Raw genomic sequence first — 14439 nt, 5'->3', positions numbered from 1 at the left:
GAGTTAACGACTGCAGTTTTAAGGAAAACGTCCTCCTTTTCTGTTGATTTGCTTGGGTTGGATGATTATTCATTACTGATTATTGATTATTGTAAGAGGTTTGATTTGATTGACTCAGGAGAGGCGAAGGCTCTGAGCTCAGTGGCTGGCAGCTCTCTGTCTCCACCTGCTGGACGGAACAGGCAGCTACAGCCAGAAAACCCCGCAGCAGCTGAAGGTCCAGGGGCCGCGGGTCCGATGTCCTCAGCAGCTGAAGGCCCAGGGGCCGCGGGTCCGATGTCCTCAGCAGCTGAAGGCAGCACCTGCTGACACGGATCAGACGTTGCCTTATGTTGCGTCTGAAAAACCGGCTGCCCATCAGGAGGCATGTGATGTGTATTTCCCGAATCTCAGTTTAAACTTTAGCGTCATGACACAAAACCTCAGCGCACCTCCAGCTCACCAGGCGTGCTGTGTGTGTCTGTTGTGTGTTGTGCTGTGAATTTGCAGCGTTTTCTTCTTTTTTTCTTCTAAATGCTGCATATGTGTTGTCAAACTGATGAAGGTGTTTTCTGAATTTGCTTGTGTTTGCATGAGTTTTCTGATTCTGCAGTGCGCTGAGCATTTCCGTTCACTTGGATTGACCCTTAAAAAAAAAAAAAAGCCTGGTCTCTCTCTCTGCCCTTATGATGGTGTTTTAGGGCGACAGTCAGGAAAAAGAATATGGAGCCAGGGGAGGGGGGCTTAAAAAAACGAGAATTTTGGAGATTAAGGTCCTATAGGCCTATTTACGAGAAAAAAAGGTGGATGCTCTCTGTGATTAAAGTGGTCAATTTACGAGAAAAAAAAATTAAAATTCTGAGATTATAACATCACAAAATATTAGAACAAAACTTTATAGTGGAAAAAAAATGTTCTCCTGTTGGATCCAGTCAGAAGGAAATCCTGCTGGTTTGAGTTCAGAATCCCAATCTCCTCCTCAGCATCTGGACTCTGAAGAGACGTTGCTGTGACTTGGGCCGAGTCAGAAGAAGTAAGTAAGTAAGTAAGTAAAATTTTATTTGTATAGCGCTCTTCACAGTACTAATACACAGAGTGCTTTACAGTCAAACAGATAAAACAGAACTGTCAGGTGACCATCAACAACATAATCAAAATCGACATCATCACCAACACAACAACAAAAACAACATCAGTAATAAAGCCATAGCTTTGTGACAGAGGCAGTCCGACATAGGGTGCAAGTGTATTTTTCACCAGCAATAAATAAGAAGACCATACAGCTGTACAAATGAAAAATAAAAAGAGAACAAAAAGAAAACAATCTGGTGATTCTGGGCTCAGATCAGCAGGATCCCCTTGTTCCTGAATCCCATGTCAGAGTAGAATCTGCTGAGGGGATCAGCTGCAGGCCTGAGACACGGCCAGCAGGGGGCAGCGTCTGCAGTGTGAGGCTGATCCAACCTCACAACGTAAAGCCATGTGGTTCAAGATAAGATAAGATAAGATATTCCTTTATTAGTCTCACGGTGGGGAAATTTCACGCATCACAGCAGCAAAGTGGATAGCAAGATACGAAGCACAATTTACACAATAAACAGTATATACAGATAACAGTACCAAAGAGAAATGTAAACACTGTAAACAAGGAATGTAGAATTCCTTCCAAAAATAAAATAAAATAGAAAAAAATAAATAAAAGAAAAGAAAAGAAGAAATAAAGTAAAAAGATAAACAATATCTCCGAGTTTTTCCCTCATAAATGTTTAATTTTATAATCTTAGAATTTTTTCCCTTTCATATTTTCCTCCCTGCTGGCCCTAATGCGCCGCCGTGCTTCCCCTCCCGGCCACTGGGGGCAGCAGCGTCCGCATCCCACTTGTACTGAGGAATCCCAACGGCAGCTGCTGGCGGCCAGTCTGCACTATTTACCACATACACAACTTTATTTTTATTTATTTTTTTAACATGTCCTCACGGTTCGTGGCGCCCGGAGCCCGGGGCTAGCGGCCACTTTGTCCGCTTGGATGCGAGAGGAGCCGCGATCAGTCCGCCATGATCTGGGTAAGGCCATTTAACTTCCTTCAGCTAAACTCAACTTTTCTGAGGTGAAAACTTCCTGCAAGCTGTCGGAAAGTAAACAGAGTGAGCTGTGGCCCGGTGAGAGCCGCTGGAGAACACCTCACAGCAAAAGCTAAAGTGTTTTTGTAAACAACGTGTTCCCTGTGGAGCCTGTCCCGCTGCTGGGCACAGGCGTCCGGCCGCTCCCACACCGGGACGTCCTGATGAGTCTCCAGCTGTGAACACTGGACACAATGTTACCATGCAGGCCGGAGTGAAGAGCGGCTGCTGGCGGGGCAGGGGAAGCGTGTTACACCAAATCCAGACAAGTTCTGCCTTTGCCTGAGAGCAAGGCAGCAGAAAAGTGACGGATTTTGCAGGGAGTTTGGTGTGCGCTCCTCATCCTCCACACATCCGACCGAGCAGGAGGGCCCGCAGCCTCCTCTGCAGCGGAAACTTGATGCTCCGATAATCAATAATCACTGCCACATGTTTTGATCTGGAGAATTAACCCTTTGACACCCGAGACAGTTTCTGTCAAAAACATGCAGAGAGAAAAAAGCTGATGAGCAAATTAGCAAAAGTAAATAAATAAATAAAATAACCAGAATGTTGGGGGGAAAAAAGAAATATATAAAAATGTATATTGGAAAATAAGTTGTATAAAAGGCAAAAAAAAATTGCCAGACGATTAGCAAGACAACTTTAAAACTGACAAGAAAACTAAATTAAATTAAACAATTTACAGTAAAAAGAAAGAAGTGAATTTTATTCGGAAGGTGAAACCAAACCTTTGTAAAACTCCTTCCTAACACAGATACTAAGGAAATCTCAGCTCAAACAATAAAAGCTAAACTGAGACCAGCAAACGCACTCTGGAGACCAAACTCCAACTAAACTGACCTGAACACAAAAATGAAAAATGAAATAAAAATCAAAAGTAATGAGAAGCACCAAGCCGTCCTACCTGTGGCCCAGACGGCCTGCTGGGTGACCTGAAGCGTCTCTGTCCTCCCTGCAGGTCCTCCAGATGCTCCAGGACAGAGAGGAGGAGGACGGGGGGAGGAGGAGGGAGGTGGGCTGCCAGTGGGAGAGTCCAGAGGAGAGGAGGGAGGTGGGCTGCCAGAGCGAGGCAGCGGAGAGGAGAGACGCCGCCGTGCAGGTGGACCTGCTCGGCCCGCCAGGTGAGACCGGACCATCAGGGGAGTCCTTCATTCACATGTTGTGTTTGAGTGCCAGGATCCCGATAATCATTAAAAAAATATTCTTAACTCTTAGAGCAGGACAGATTAATCGGCTTGGTTTTGTACGGTGGCCCTGAGAGCTCAACACACTGCAGCTTCAGAAAACATGAGCCGGTTTTAACCAGTTAAAACCACTGGCAGGCTAACGCTAACACCAGTTAAAACCACTGGCAGGCTAACGCTAACACCAGTTAAAGCCACTGGCAGGCTAACGCTAACACCATTTAAAACCACTGGCAGGCTAACGCTAACACCAGTTAACACCACTGGCAGGCTAACGCTAACACCAGTTAAAACCACTGGCATGCTAACGCTAACACCAGTTAAAACCACTGGCAGGCTAACGCTAACACCAGTTAAAACAACTGGCAGGCTAATGCTAACACCAGTTAAAGCCACTGGCAGGCTAACGCTAACATCAGTTAAAACAACTGGCAGGCTAACGCTAACACCAGTTAAAGCCACTGGCAGGCTAACGCTAACATCAGTTAAAACAACTGGCAGGCTAACGCTAACATCAGCTAAAACCACTGGCAGGCTAACGCTAACACCAGTGAAAACAACTGGCAGGCTAATGCTAATGCTAACACCAGTTAAAACCACCAGCAGGCTAACGCTAACATCAGTTAAAACAACTGGCAGGCTAACGCTAATGCTAACACCAGTTAAAACCACTGGCATGCTAATGCTAACACCAGTTAAAACCACTGGCATGCTAATGCTAACACCAGTTAAAACCACTGGCATGCTAACGCTAACATCAGTTAAAACCACTGACAGGTTAACGCTAACATCAGTTAAAACCACTGGCAGGCTAACGCTAATGCTAACACCAGTTAAAACCACTGGCATGCTAATGCTAACACCAGTTAAAACCGCTGGCATGCTAACGCTAACACCAGTTAAAACCACTAGCATGCTAACGCTAACATCAGTTAACACCACTGGCAGCTAGAGTTCTCATCGGGCCTGAAAATTAAGACCCGACCCGACCCAGGCCTGACTGGGCCAGCCCGAGGCCCGACCCGACCCGACTAATTAGCCGAACTTTAAGCCCGACAGCCTGATAAAGCCCGAAAAAAAAAAAAAAATCGCCCCTAATCGCCAAATTCGCCATTATTTAGCAGAGCCGGTCGGCCGCGGCACCGGGGCACCATCAGTCGGTATCAGGCGAGCCGGCCGCGGCACCGGCCAGCATCAGGCAGCTCACCTGTCAGATCCGGCAGACCTGACGGGTGGGCGCGGTATCGGACGGTGCCGCGGCCGGCCCGCCTGATGCCGACTGATGGTGCCGCGGCATGTGCGGGTCAATACGGTAGTCTAGAAAACTGGAGATTTTTTTTTTTTCTCGTGCACCCCCAAGTAGACTGCGCCCTGGGCAGCTGCACTGCCCATAGCAGAAACCGTCCCTGCTGCCGAGTCTGCCAGCACAGCGGGATGCTGCTGCAACTCTCTCTCACTTGTTTGCGCTGGTTGTCTGTCTGTCACTGAAAGTTTAGCCTCCAAATCCAATCCAGTCTCTCACTCTCTCCACCAGTCACATAAAAATGAAACGTCATAATCAATAACAGAACACATAGCCTAATTCTATTTTTTTTATTTAAAAAAAAAAAAAAAAATCCCCCACAGAACCCGAAGCCCGACCCGACCCGCCCAATTCACGTAAATTTTAGGCCCGACCCGACCCGAAAATGTCGGGTCGGGTCGGGTCGGGTCGGGTTCGGGCAGAATATGAGAACTCTACTGGCAGCTTGATAGTGATTGGCTCAGTTCCCAGGTGTCAGTCTGTGTGGCTAACGCTAGCTAGCTAACGTCAGTTTCCATTAGCTAGCCACTGGCCTCATGAAGGTGGAGGGGTGGAGCTGCTCTCAGTGTCTCTGTCCCGTGCAGGCTCGTCTGGAGTGATGTGGCCGCTGCTACCCAGCATGCCTCGCTGTCAGCCGCCCCCACGTTCACCCTCCTGCCTTCAGACGGGTCTGCAGCACCCTGCCCTGTTACCCAGCATGCCTCTGTGCCAGCACGCCGTTCCCCCGGCGTGTCTCGGCGGGCCGGACGGGAGGCGTGACGTTTCTCCTCCTGCAGAGCCTCCTGATGGCCTCATCGCTCCGCTCAGCCCGCGGCTCGCTGAGGAGGAGGAGGAGGAGGAGGAGGAGGAGGACGAGGAGGACGAGGGGCGGGGCCTGTTCCTCAGTGATCCCTGTGAGTTGTGGGTGTTTCTTCTCAGGTGCACACGGCGGCTCGTGTTTTGGAAAGGTCTGTGCAGCTGGAGGTTTTATTTTGGACTCGCTGGCTCTTCCTGAGCTCAGGCTGCAGCAGTGAAGCCGGGAACTCTCTGAGGCCCCCTGCTGGCAGAACCTCGACGCTGCACAGACGTACAAAACCACCGCCGGGTTAGCTGTTAGCGCTCTGCTAAGGAAACGTAACGCAAGCGTTTTATTTTGAAAGCAGTCACAGGAAAATGGCCGTGGTATTTCTTACCAAAGCTATCCCTCTTTTTTTTCTACAGATCAGCATCTCCGTGGTAACAAGCAGTCCCGCCTACAGGTGGCGAGCAGGAAGTCCCTGCAGAGTGAAGGCCGCCGGCAGGAGGCGACCAGGCGGAGCTCCAGGACAGGCGGAGATGAGCGGCGGCGCCGAGCCTGTCACTTCTGTGGGTGGAGCTTCAGCGGCGAGTCACACATGATGCACCTGGGAGAGAGAGTGCACGCCTGCCAGGTGTGCAGGGAGAGCTCCGCCCACCTGGTAGGACACACCCGGAAAAGGGAGGAGGAAGAGGAGGAGGAAGGAGGGAACACACAGCTGGACTCACAGGTGACGGAGCAGCCGAGGAAGAGGAGGACGGTCGGTCCGCCAATCAGATACCTGCTAGAGTCAGAGGAGCAGCTGTACGCCCCGACGGCGGCCAATCACATCAGAGCGAGGGGCTTCCAGGTGAGACGAGGAAGAGCAAGGCTGAGGAGCGGAGAGGACAGGAGATGTGGCGAGGAGGCGGAGACAGGAGGAGCAGGTGTGGTGGACGGAGGAGCAGCGAGCAGGAGGCAGCAGGGGCACGACAGAGCGCAGGCGGCCGAGGACAGAGCGCAGGTGTCAAGGCGCTGCCAGGTGCGTCGGCCGCAGTGAAGGCGGGGTCTGGGGTTAAAAGGATACTCCGACGTTTTAGGCAAAATCCCCTTTTCCTGACGTCCCCAGCCTGGGGCCAGATGTTGGACACCAGTTCCACCTCTGGACGTCCACTGGTCCAGTTCCTACGGGTAGTATTTCCTGTTAGCTTAGCATAAAGACTTGAAGTCTATGGGAGTCGTTAGCCTGGTTCCATCCATGTTCCATGTCTCAGGGCGTTTCTCAGTTCTCGTTCTTGACTGTTCTTGTCTGTTCTTGTGTGCTTGCGTTCTTGTGTACTTGTGTTCTTGTCTGTTCTTGTGTACTTGTGTTCTTGCATTCTTGTGTTCTTGTGTTATCTGTTCTCGTGTTCTTGTTTGTTCTTGTGTTCTTATCTGTTCTTGTGTGTTGTGTTCACGTCTTCTTGCGTACTTGTCTGTTTTTGTGTTCTTGTCTGTTCTTATGTTGTTTGTTCTTGTGTACTTGTGTTCTTGCATTCTTGTGTTCATGTCTGTTCTTGTGCTCTTGTATTTTCTTGTGTACTCATGTTCTTGTATTCTTGTCTGTTAGTGTTCTTGTCTGTTTTTGTGTTCTTGTCTGTTCTTGTGTGTTCTTGGGTACCTGTGTTCTTGTCTATTCTTGTATATGTGTTCTTGTGTTCTTGTGTACTTATGTTCTTGTCTATTCTTGTGTACGTGTTTTTGTGTTCTTGTGTACTTGTGTTCTTGTCTATTCTTGTGTATGTGTTCTTGTGTTCTTGTGCTCTTGTGTTCTTGTCTATTCTTGTGTATGTGTTCTTGTGTTCTTGTCTATTCTTGTGTACTTGTGTTCTTGTCTGTCTTTGTGTACTTGTTCTTGTCTGTTCTTGTGTACTTGTCTGTTCTTGTGTACTTGTGTTCTTGTCTGTCCTTTTGTACTTGTTCTTGTCTGCTCTTGTTTACTTGTGTTCTTGTCTGTTCTTGTGAGTTCTTGTGTACTTGTGTTCTTGTCTGTCCTTTTGTACTTGTTCTTGTCTGCTCTTGTTTACTTGTGTTCTTGTCTGTTCTTGTGAGTTCTTGTGTACTTGTGTTGTCTGTACTTGTGTTCTTGTGTTGTCTGTACTTGTGTTCTTGTCTGTTCTTGTGTACTTGTGTTCTTGTCTATTCTTGTGTATGTGTTCTTGTGTTCTTGTCTATTCTTGTGTACTTGTGTTCTTGTCTGTCTTTGTGTACTTGTCTGTTCTTGTGTACTTGTGGTCTTGTCTGTCCTTTTGTACTTGTTCTTGTCTGCTCTTGTTTACTTGTGTTCTTGTCTGTTCTTGTGTACTTGTGTTCTTGTCTGTCCTTTTGTACTTGTTCTTGTCTGCTCTTGTTTACTTGTGTTCTTGTCTGTTCTTGTGAGTTCTTGTGTACTTGTGTTCTTGTGAGTTCTTGTGTACTTGTGTTCTTGTCTGTTCTTGTGTATTTGTGTTCTTGTCTGTTCTTATGTTGTCTGTACTTGTGTTCTTGTGTTCTTGTCTGTACTTGTGTTCTTGTGTTTTCTTTTGTGTTCTTTTGTGTTCTTGTGTTCTTGTCTGTACTTGTGTTCTTGTGTTTTCTTTTGTGTTCTTGTGTTCTTGTCTGTACTTGTGTTCTTGCGAAACGTCATCAGTCCTGTTCCAGTTCAAAGTTCCCATCTGACCAAGTTTAGTCCAAATTCCCGGATGTGTTCTTGCTCCGCCCCTTTTAGCGAGGATGCATCGCTTGGTGACTTGTGTGGACTTGGAGCAGCCAGGTATCCCAGATGGAGAAGTCATCAAGTTGCTGCTGTTCCAGCTGCAGAACGACCGCCCGTTCTCCGAGTCTGTTCTCCTGAGTCGACCTCAACAAGTCCCAACTTGGTGAACTTGGCATTGAGAAACGCCTTCAGTCTGGGGAAGTTGGAAAAAGGAGATTTTGCCAAAAACGTTGGAGTATTCCTTTAAAAGAGGCATGAGTTTCTTTTTTTTTTTTTTTTTAAGGACAAAAACAACGGGTTGTGTGTTTGCAAATGGTGTTTGTGCTCTCGACACCCTCTAGTGGTCAGAAACGTGTCACTGCAGCTGTAACAAAATAACGTCTGTGTGTCTGTCCCTGCTCAGGTTTGTGGGTCGGAGCTGCAGCGACACCTGGTGGCTCACAGCGGGGGTCGCAGGTTGACCTGTGACCTCTGCAACAGGTTCACCCACGACCGCGGCCTCCGCCTACACCAGCTGCGTTACCACAGCGAGAGAGGCGGTCGTCATGGCAACACAGCGGCGAGGAACAGAAGCAAAGAGGAGGAGGATGGAGAGGAGAAGGAGATGAGGATTTGGACAGGCGGAGAGAGAGAAGAGGCGGAGGAGAGGAGCGGTGATGGGCTGCTGGAGCCCGCCAAAGCCCACACTCAGGCCAGAGCCAGGAGGCGGTACCCTGCACACGCCTGGTCCTGGATCAGCCGCTGGTCGCGCCACGAGAGGACGCGCCACGAGGAGCAGAGGAGGAGGAGGAGGAGGAGGCAGGGAAACGAACAAGAGAGGCGCAGGAGGAGGTGTCAGGACAACGTGGTGAAGGACATGGAGGGAGTTTGTGTGATGCAAGAAGAAAGAGAGATGCAGGAGGAGGAGAATCACCGGATGAAAGGTGACAAGGAGGGCAAACTGAGGCCTGGCTGTTTGAAGGAGGTGAGGAAGAGGGGAGGAGGAGGAGGAGGGGACAGAGTAGAGGAGGAGGTGAGTCTGAGGCAGCCGGGACAGAGACCAACGCAACAGGAGGAGGAGACCAAGCTGATGGAGCAGCCAGGGAGGCCGAGGAGGAAGACGGTCGGTCCACCAATCAGATACCTGCTGGAGTCCGAGGAGCCGTCACATGGCCTCGTAATAGCCAATCACGTCAGAGGGGGAGGGGAAAGAGTGGACGAGGGGGTGAGCCTGAGGGAACTGAGACAGAGACCAGAGGAGGAGGAGGAGGAGAAGCTGAAAGAGACAAAACTGATGGAGCAGCCATTGAGGCCGAGGAGGACGACAGTCGGTCCACCAATCAGATACCTGCTGGAGTCTGAGGAGCCGTCACATGGCCTCCTGCCAACCAATCACATCAGAGGAGGAGGGAAGGAGGTGAGCCCGACCCAGCCAGGACAGAGACCAGCAGAGGAGGAGGAGAAGGAGAGAGAAAAGGAGGAGGAGACAAAACTGTCGAAGCAGCCAGAGAGACCGAGGAGGAGGACGGTGGGTCCACCAGTCAGATACCTGCTGGAGTCTGAGGAGCCGTCACATGGCCTCGTGACAGCCAATCACATCAGAGGACGACTAGAGGCAAGAATGGAGGAGGAGGTGAGCCCAACCCAGCCGGGACAGAGACCAGAGGAGGAGGAGACCAAGCTGATGGAGCAGTCAGAGAGGCCGAGGAGGAAGATGGTGGCTCCACCAATCAGATACCTGCTGCAGTCTGAGGAGCCGTCACATGGCCTCGTGACAGCCAATCACGTCAGAGGGGGAGGGGAAAGCATTGAGGAGGAGGTGAGCCCGACGCAACTGGAACAGAGACCAACGCAACAGGAGGAGGAGACCAAACTGATGGAGCAGCCAGGGAGGCCGAGGAGGAAGACGGTCGGTCCACCAATCAGATACCTGCTGGAGTCTGAGGAGCCGTCACATGGCCTCGTAATAGCCAATCACATCAGAGGGGGAGGGGAAAGAGTGGACGAGGGGGTGAGCCTGAGGGAACTGAGACGGAGGCCAGAGGAGGAGGAGGAGGAGGAGAAGCTGAAAGAGACAAAACTGATGGAGCAGCCATTGAGGCCGAGGAGGACGACAGTCGGTCCACCAATCAGATACCTGCTGGAGTCTGAGGAACCGTCACATGGCCTCCTGCCAGCCAATCACGTCAGAGGAGGAGGGAAGGAGGTGAGCCCGACCCAGCCAGGACAGAGACCAGCAGAGGAGGAGGAGAGAGAAAAGGAGGAGGAGACAAAACTGTCGAAGCAGCCAGAGAGGCCGAGGAGGAGGACGGTCGGTCCACCAGTCAGATACCTGCTGGAGTCTGAGGAGCCGTCACATGGCCTCGTGATAGCCAATCACGTCAGAGGGGGAGGGGCAAGAGTGGATGAGGGGGTGAGCCTGAGGGAACTGAGACAGAGACCAGCAGAGGAGGAGGAGGAGAAAGATGAGGAGGAGACCAAGCTGTCGGAGCAGCCATTGAGGCCGAGGAGGAAGACGGTCGGTCCACCGATCAGATACCTGCTGGAGTCCGAGGAGCCGTCACATGGCCTCCTGCCAGCCAATCACGTCCAAGTGGACGGACACGAGGTGACACGAAAAAGAAAATGGCCGAAGAAGAAGAGCACAGGACAGACGTCTGTCATGTACACAGACACATGGACAGGACAGGAAGTCCTCATCGTCCCCTGCTCTGTGTGGCTGCAGTGTCTTCACTGCTGACCGGACACACACACACACACACACACACACACACACACACACACACACACACACACACACACACACACACACAGTGCAAATGTGTCAGATATGAACTGGACAGAGAAGTTAAAGAGTGTCAGAGGTCAACAGTTTAAAAAAAAATTAAATTAAAAATTAGCACTTGTGTACGACGGCGTATTAGAGTAAAAAAAAAAATCCCATCAATTTTTGACTTTTCTCAGAAATATACAAATATCAGATCATAAGTTTTTCTCACAAATTTGTGACTTTATAATCTTTGATTTTTTTCTGTAAATTTGAGTTTTGTTTTTTTTACTCATAAATTTCTGAGTTTTCTCTTATAACTTTACCATTTTAATCTCAGGGGACATCCAAGTTTTTTCTTGTAAATGTACATATTTAATCTTCCAAATTGTGAGTTTTTTTTTTCAGAAACGAACCCGGCACCAGCGCATTTTCAGAAACTGGTGAGATTGGTTTTTTTGGTTTTTGCCAGGGATTTGATTCAGGGAGGACGACTGTCCACGGGTTCTCTGCCTCGCTGCTTCACTCCACAGTTTTTCTCTTTCGTCTTTTCTCAGTGTTCCTCACCACTCCTCACCACTCCTCAGCGCTCTTCAGTGTTCCTCAGTGCTCCTCAGTGTTCCTCAGCGTTCCTCAGCGTTTCTCAGTGTTCCTCAGTGTTTCTCAGTGTTCCTCAGCGTTCCTCAGCCTTCCTCAGCGTTCCTCAGTGTTCCTCAGCGTTCCTCAGCGTTTCTCAGTGTTCCTCAGTGTTCAGCCAAACAAAACAAAACTGCCAGGTTACCCTGAACTCTGAGTGAAGACGCTCGTCAGTGATCCTGTGTTCCGGCGTGCGAGACATGCCGCCATGTAAACATGTAAACATGTAAACTATGTATGTACACTGTGTCCACTTTGTTTTTGTTTTTTATTAAATCTTTATTAAACAAACTTTGGCCATTACAAAAATTGTTTACACAAAAATACATGAACAAGGCACAGACTGAGTCAACTCTGTTGTTTTAAATGAACACACAGGAATAATAGGAACAAGTAGTGATAGCAATGAAGGAGAAGAGGAAGGAAACAAACAGACATAAAACAAAAACAAAACTAAAGACGTCTAATTAGAAATTAGTATATGTGTAATTCCATAAATGTCCAGGGTTTGTTTGGCCTACCCATTCAAAAAAATTAAAAACAGGGGTTTAACATTAATGAATTTACATCAGTGAATAAAATGTGTCCACTTCATCAGCTCCACCTGTCCAGTCTAATCTAATCTAATCTAATCTAATCTAATTATAGTGGCTGTTTTCTTATTTTAACAGGTTTCCTACATATGATAGGCCACTTAATCTGTAACTGGTGTTATGTAATAAGCTTGACTCAGGTTCCACAGTGTCTGTTTTCTTGTGACACCCGGTGTGCTCGCAAGTCCATACGAGGTCTGCAGGCGGCAGGGAAGCGTTCCACTAAATGACTTTTAATCCACACAAGCCTGATCCGACGTCGACATGGTGAACATGATCCAAGACAACAAAAAACATTTTCCACCGGCAAAATGAACTTAAATACGACCTTACTGCGTCGGACTATAAAAACTGTTGAAGACGACGACGGTCAAGAACTCATTTCACGCTGCACCAGATGCAGATAGAAATAGAAAACAGAAATAGAAAATAGAAATAGAAAAATGCTTTGTCTACCTTTTGCGTGCAGAAGGCAGAAATTTGTCTTTAACTTGCGTTCATTAAAAACACATTTACATCAAACATGCTAAGTACATCATAACATCACAAGACACATTAGAACGCTGACATAAATCACAATAGAAGCGACATTAAATAGCACCAAGAGCTCAATGGTAAGGACTGAATTCATATCAGTATAAAGCGCATTGTGCTGAGGTGGGACTTAAATAAGATGTTATATATTGAGGTAGCAGGCTGGCTTCAAAGAAATATAATACTCAGGAACAATTAAGTGACCCCTTGCTCAAGGTTAAGAAACACTGGATGGGGGACATGGCAGTGAACATATCTCCTGCAGACTGGAAATCTTGTTTGAGTAATGTTTACATGATATACAAAGAAATGGGTAATAGATTTATTCAACTGAAAATAATACACAGATGGCACAACAACGACATAAATGGAACCGATTACCAGTTGATTCCTGTTGGAGATGTGACGGGAATGGTGCTTCTATACGACATATACTTTGGACATGCCCAACACTCAAGGACTGGTGGAATAATATTCAAGAGATTATCTTTGAGGTCTTAAACAAAAAATTCAAAATCACTGCAACACTATCTGTGCTGGGCTCAACCACTGAGCTCGAGGACTCTGACTTTTCTTTCCCTGAAAAAAGACAGATTATATCGGCATTTACAACAGCCAAACAGATTCTCTTGAGACTTTGGGAAAAGAAACACCCGCCCCATTATGAAGAATGGTCCACAACAATGGCACAGCTGGCAGCTTATGAGAAAGTGACATATTCTCTACTAAATAAGCTGACCAGTATACCTCTACATGGGGTCCTTTGGCCAACTGGTTATCTGCAACATAAGTCAACTTGGTAACCCAATATAAATAGATTGTTATGCCTGCCCTTGGAAATGTTGTGGTGGTCTATATGTGTTTCTGTGTTTCTTTTCTATTATTTATTTATTTTTTGTTGTTGTTGTGGTTGGTTTATTCAGTTATCTTGTAATTCCTTTATTTGTGACGTAGTAGATATTTACATTTGTTTAATTAAGTAAATCAGTCTGTCTGTTATTCTGTCAAAAAAAAGCTTTTCAATAAAATGTTCATTGCAAAAAATAAAAATAAAGTGCATTGTGCTGAGGTAGGATTTACATAAGATGTATGTTGATGTAGCAGGCTGGCGTCAAGGGTGGTTATTACTTATTGTCGGAACAAATGACTTTTTCTTTGCACGGGGGACTCAGATTCATGCATCCTAGCAGTTCTTTGTTCTAAAGGGGCGCATGCTCTACAAAATACTTTACGGCCCCATACTGTCACAAACATATGTGCACCGTAACACACAACTGATCATAATCCAATGAATCCAATAAACATCAAGTATCCCCGAAAGTATGCAAATTGTCTGTAGAATAAAATAACATATTGATAGAACCTATACTGCAAATATTAACAACATAAATACTTTACCCACGATCAAATCTGCCCAAAAATGGCTCTCACACTCATCTAATCTAATCCAATCCAGTCTAATCCAGCTGTTGTGCCATACAGTTTCCTCTCCTGCTGCCTATAATGCTCAGCTTGTCTTGTTGTCACGGTAACAGAGGTGTTCATTCACTTCTGTGTTTGGCATTGAGCTCATAGTTAGTGCTGCACTTTACTGACAGCTGTTTCCACTATTCTGTCCCTCCTCGTTGTATATGAATAGGGAGGACAAAAAACTAGAAACCCCTCTCAGTATAATGCAGTCCAGTAGCAGACCTCTGCAAACTACAACCTCAGTAACAAACACAGAATTAAAGTGACACATTCTGCACAACGTCAACACAAACTGAACATTATACACTCTGTTAAAAGGTAGAGTTTATGGCAGAGCTGCTGAGCTGAACTGGTCAGACTGGAGCTGAGGGAAGGACACTGG

The 14439-nt window shown here is 47.4% G+C and overlaps 1 protein-coding gene across 7 annotated transcripts; it reads left to right on the top strand.

Moving 5' to 3' along the window:
* Positions 1–1820: 1820 nt before the first annotated feature.
* LOC115378728 (golgin subfamily A member 6-like protein 22) lies at positions 1821–13574 on the top strand. 7 transcript variants are annotated; one of them, XM_030079192.1, is made up of 7 exons: positions 1821–2043; positions 3062–3224; positions 5175–5483; positions 5791–6386; positions 8482–10035; positions 10243–10320; positions 10528–13574. In XM_030079192.1, exons 1-7 carry the CDS (start codon positions 2035–2037, stop codon positions 10795–10797), a joined length of 2979 nt encoding a protein of 992 aa, XP_029935052.1. In that variant the 5' UTR covers positions 1821–2034; the 3' UTR covers positions 10798–13574. The 7 variants fall into 7 exon arrangements, 6 of the variants coding, with proteins under 6 accessions (XP_029935052.1, XP_029935048.1, XP_029935050.1 ...); XR_003930157.1 differs by having other exon boundaries at positions 8482–11267; positions 11382–13574; XM_030079188.1 differs by having other exon boundaries at positions 8482–9430; positions 9632–13574.
* Positions 13575–14439: the final 865 nt, after the last annotated feature.

This window comes from Myripristis murdjan, chromosome 20, assembly GCF_902150065.1.
Source record: "Myripristis murdjan chromosome 20, fMyrMur1.1, whole genome shotgun sequence".
Lineage (NCBI taxonomy): Eukaryota > Metazoa > Chordata > Actinopteri > Holocentriformes > Holocentridae > Myripristis > Myripristis murdjan.
The sequence above is the reverse complement of the archived record's forward strand: the minus strand, read 5'-3'. Positions and strand labels throughout refer to the sequence as shown.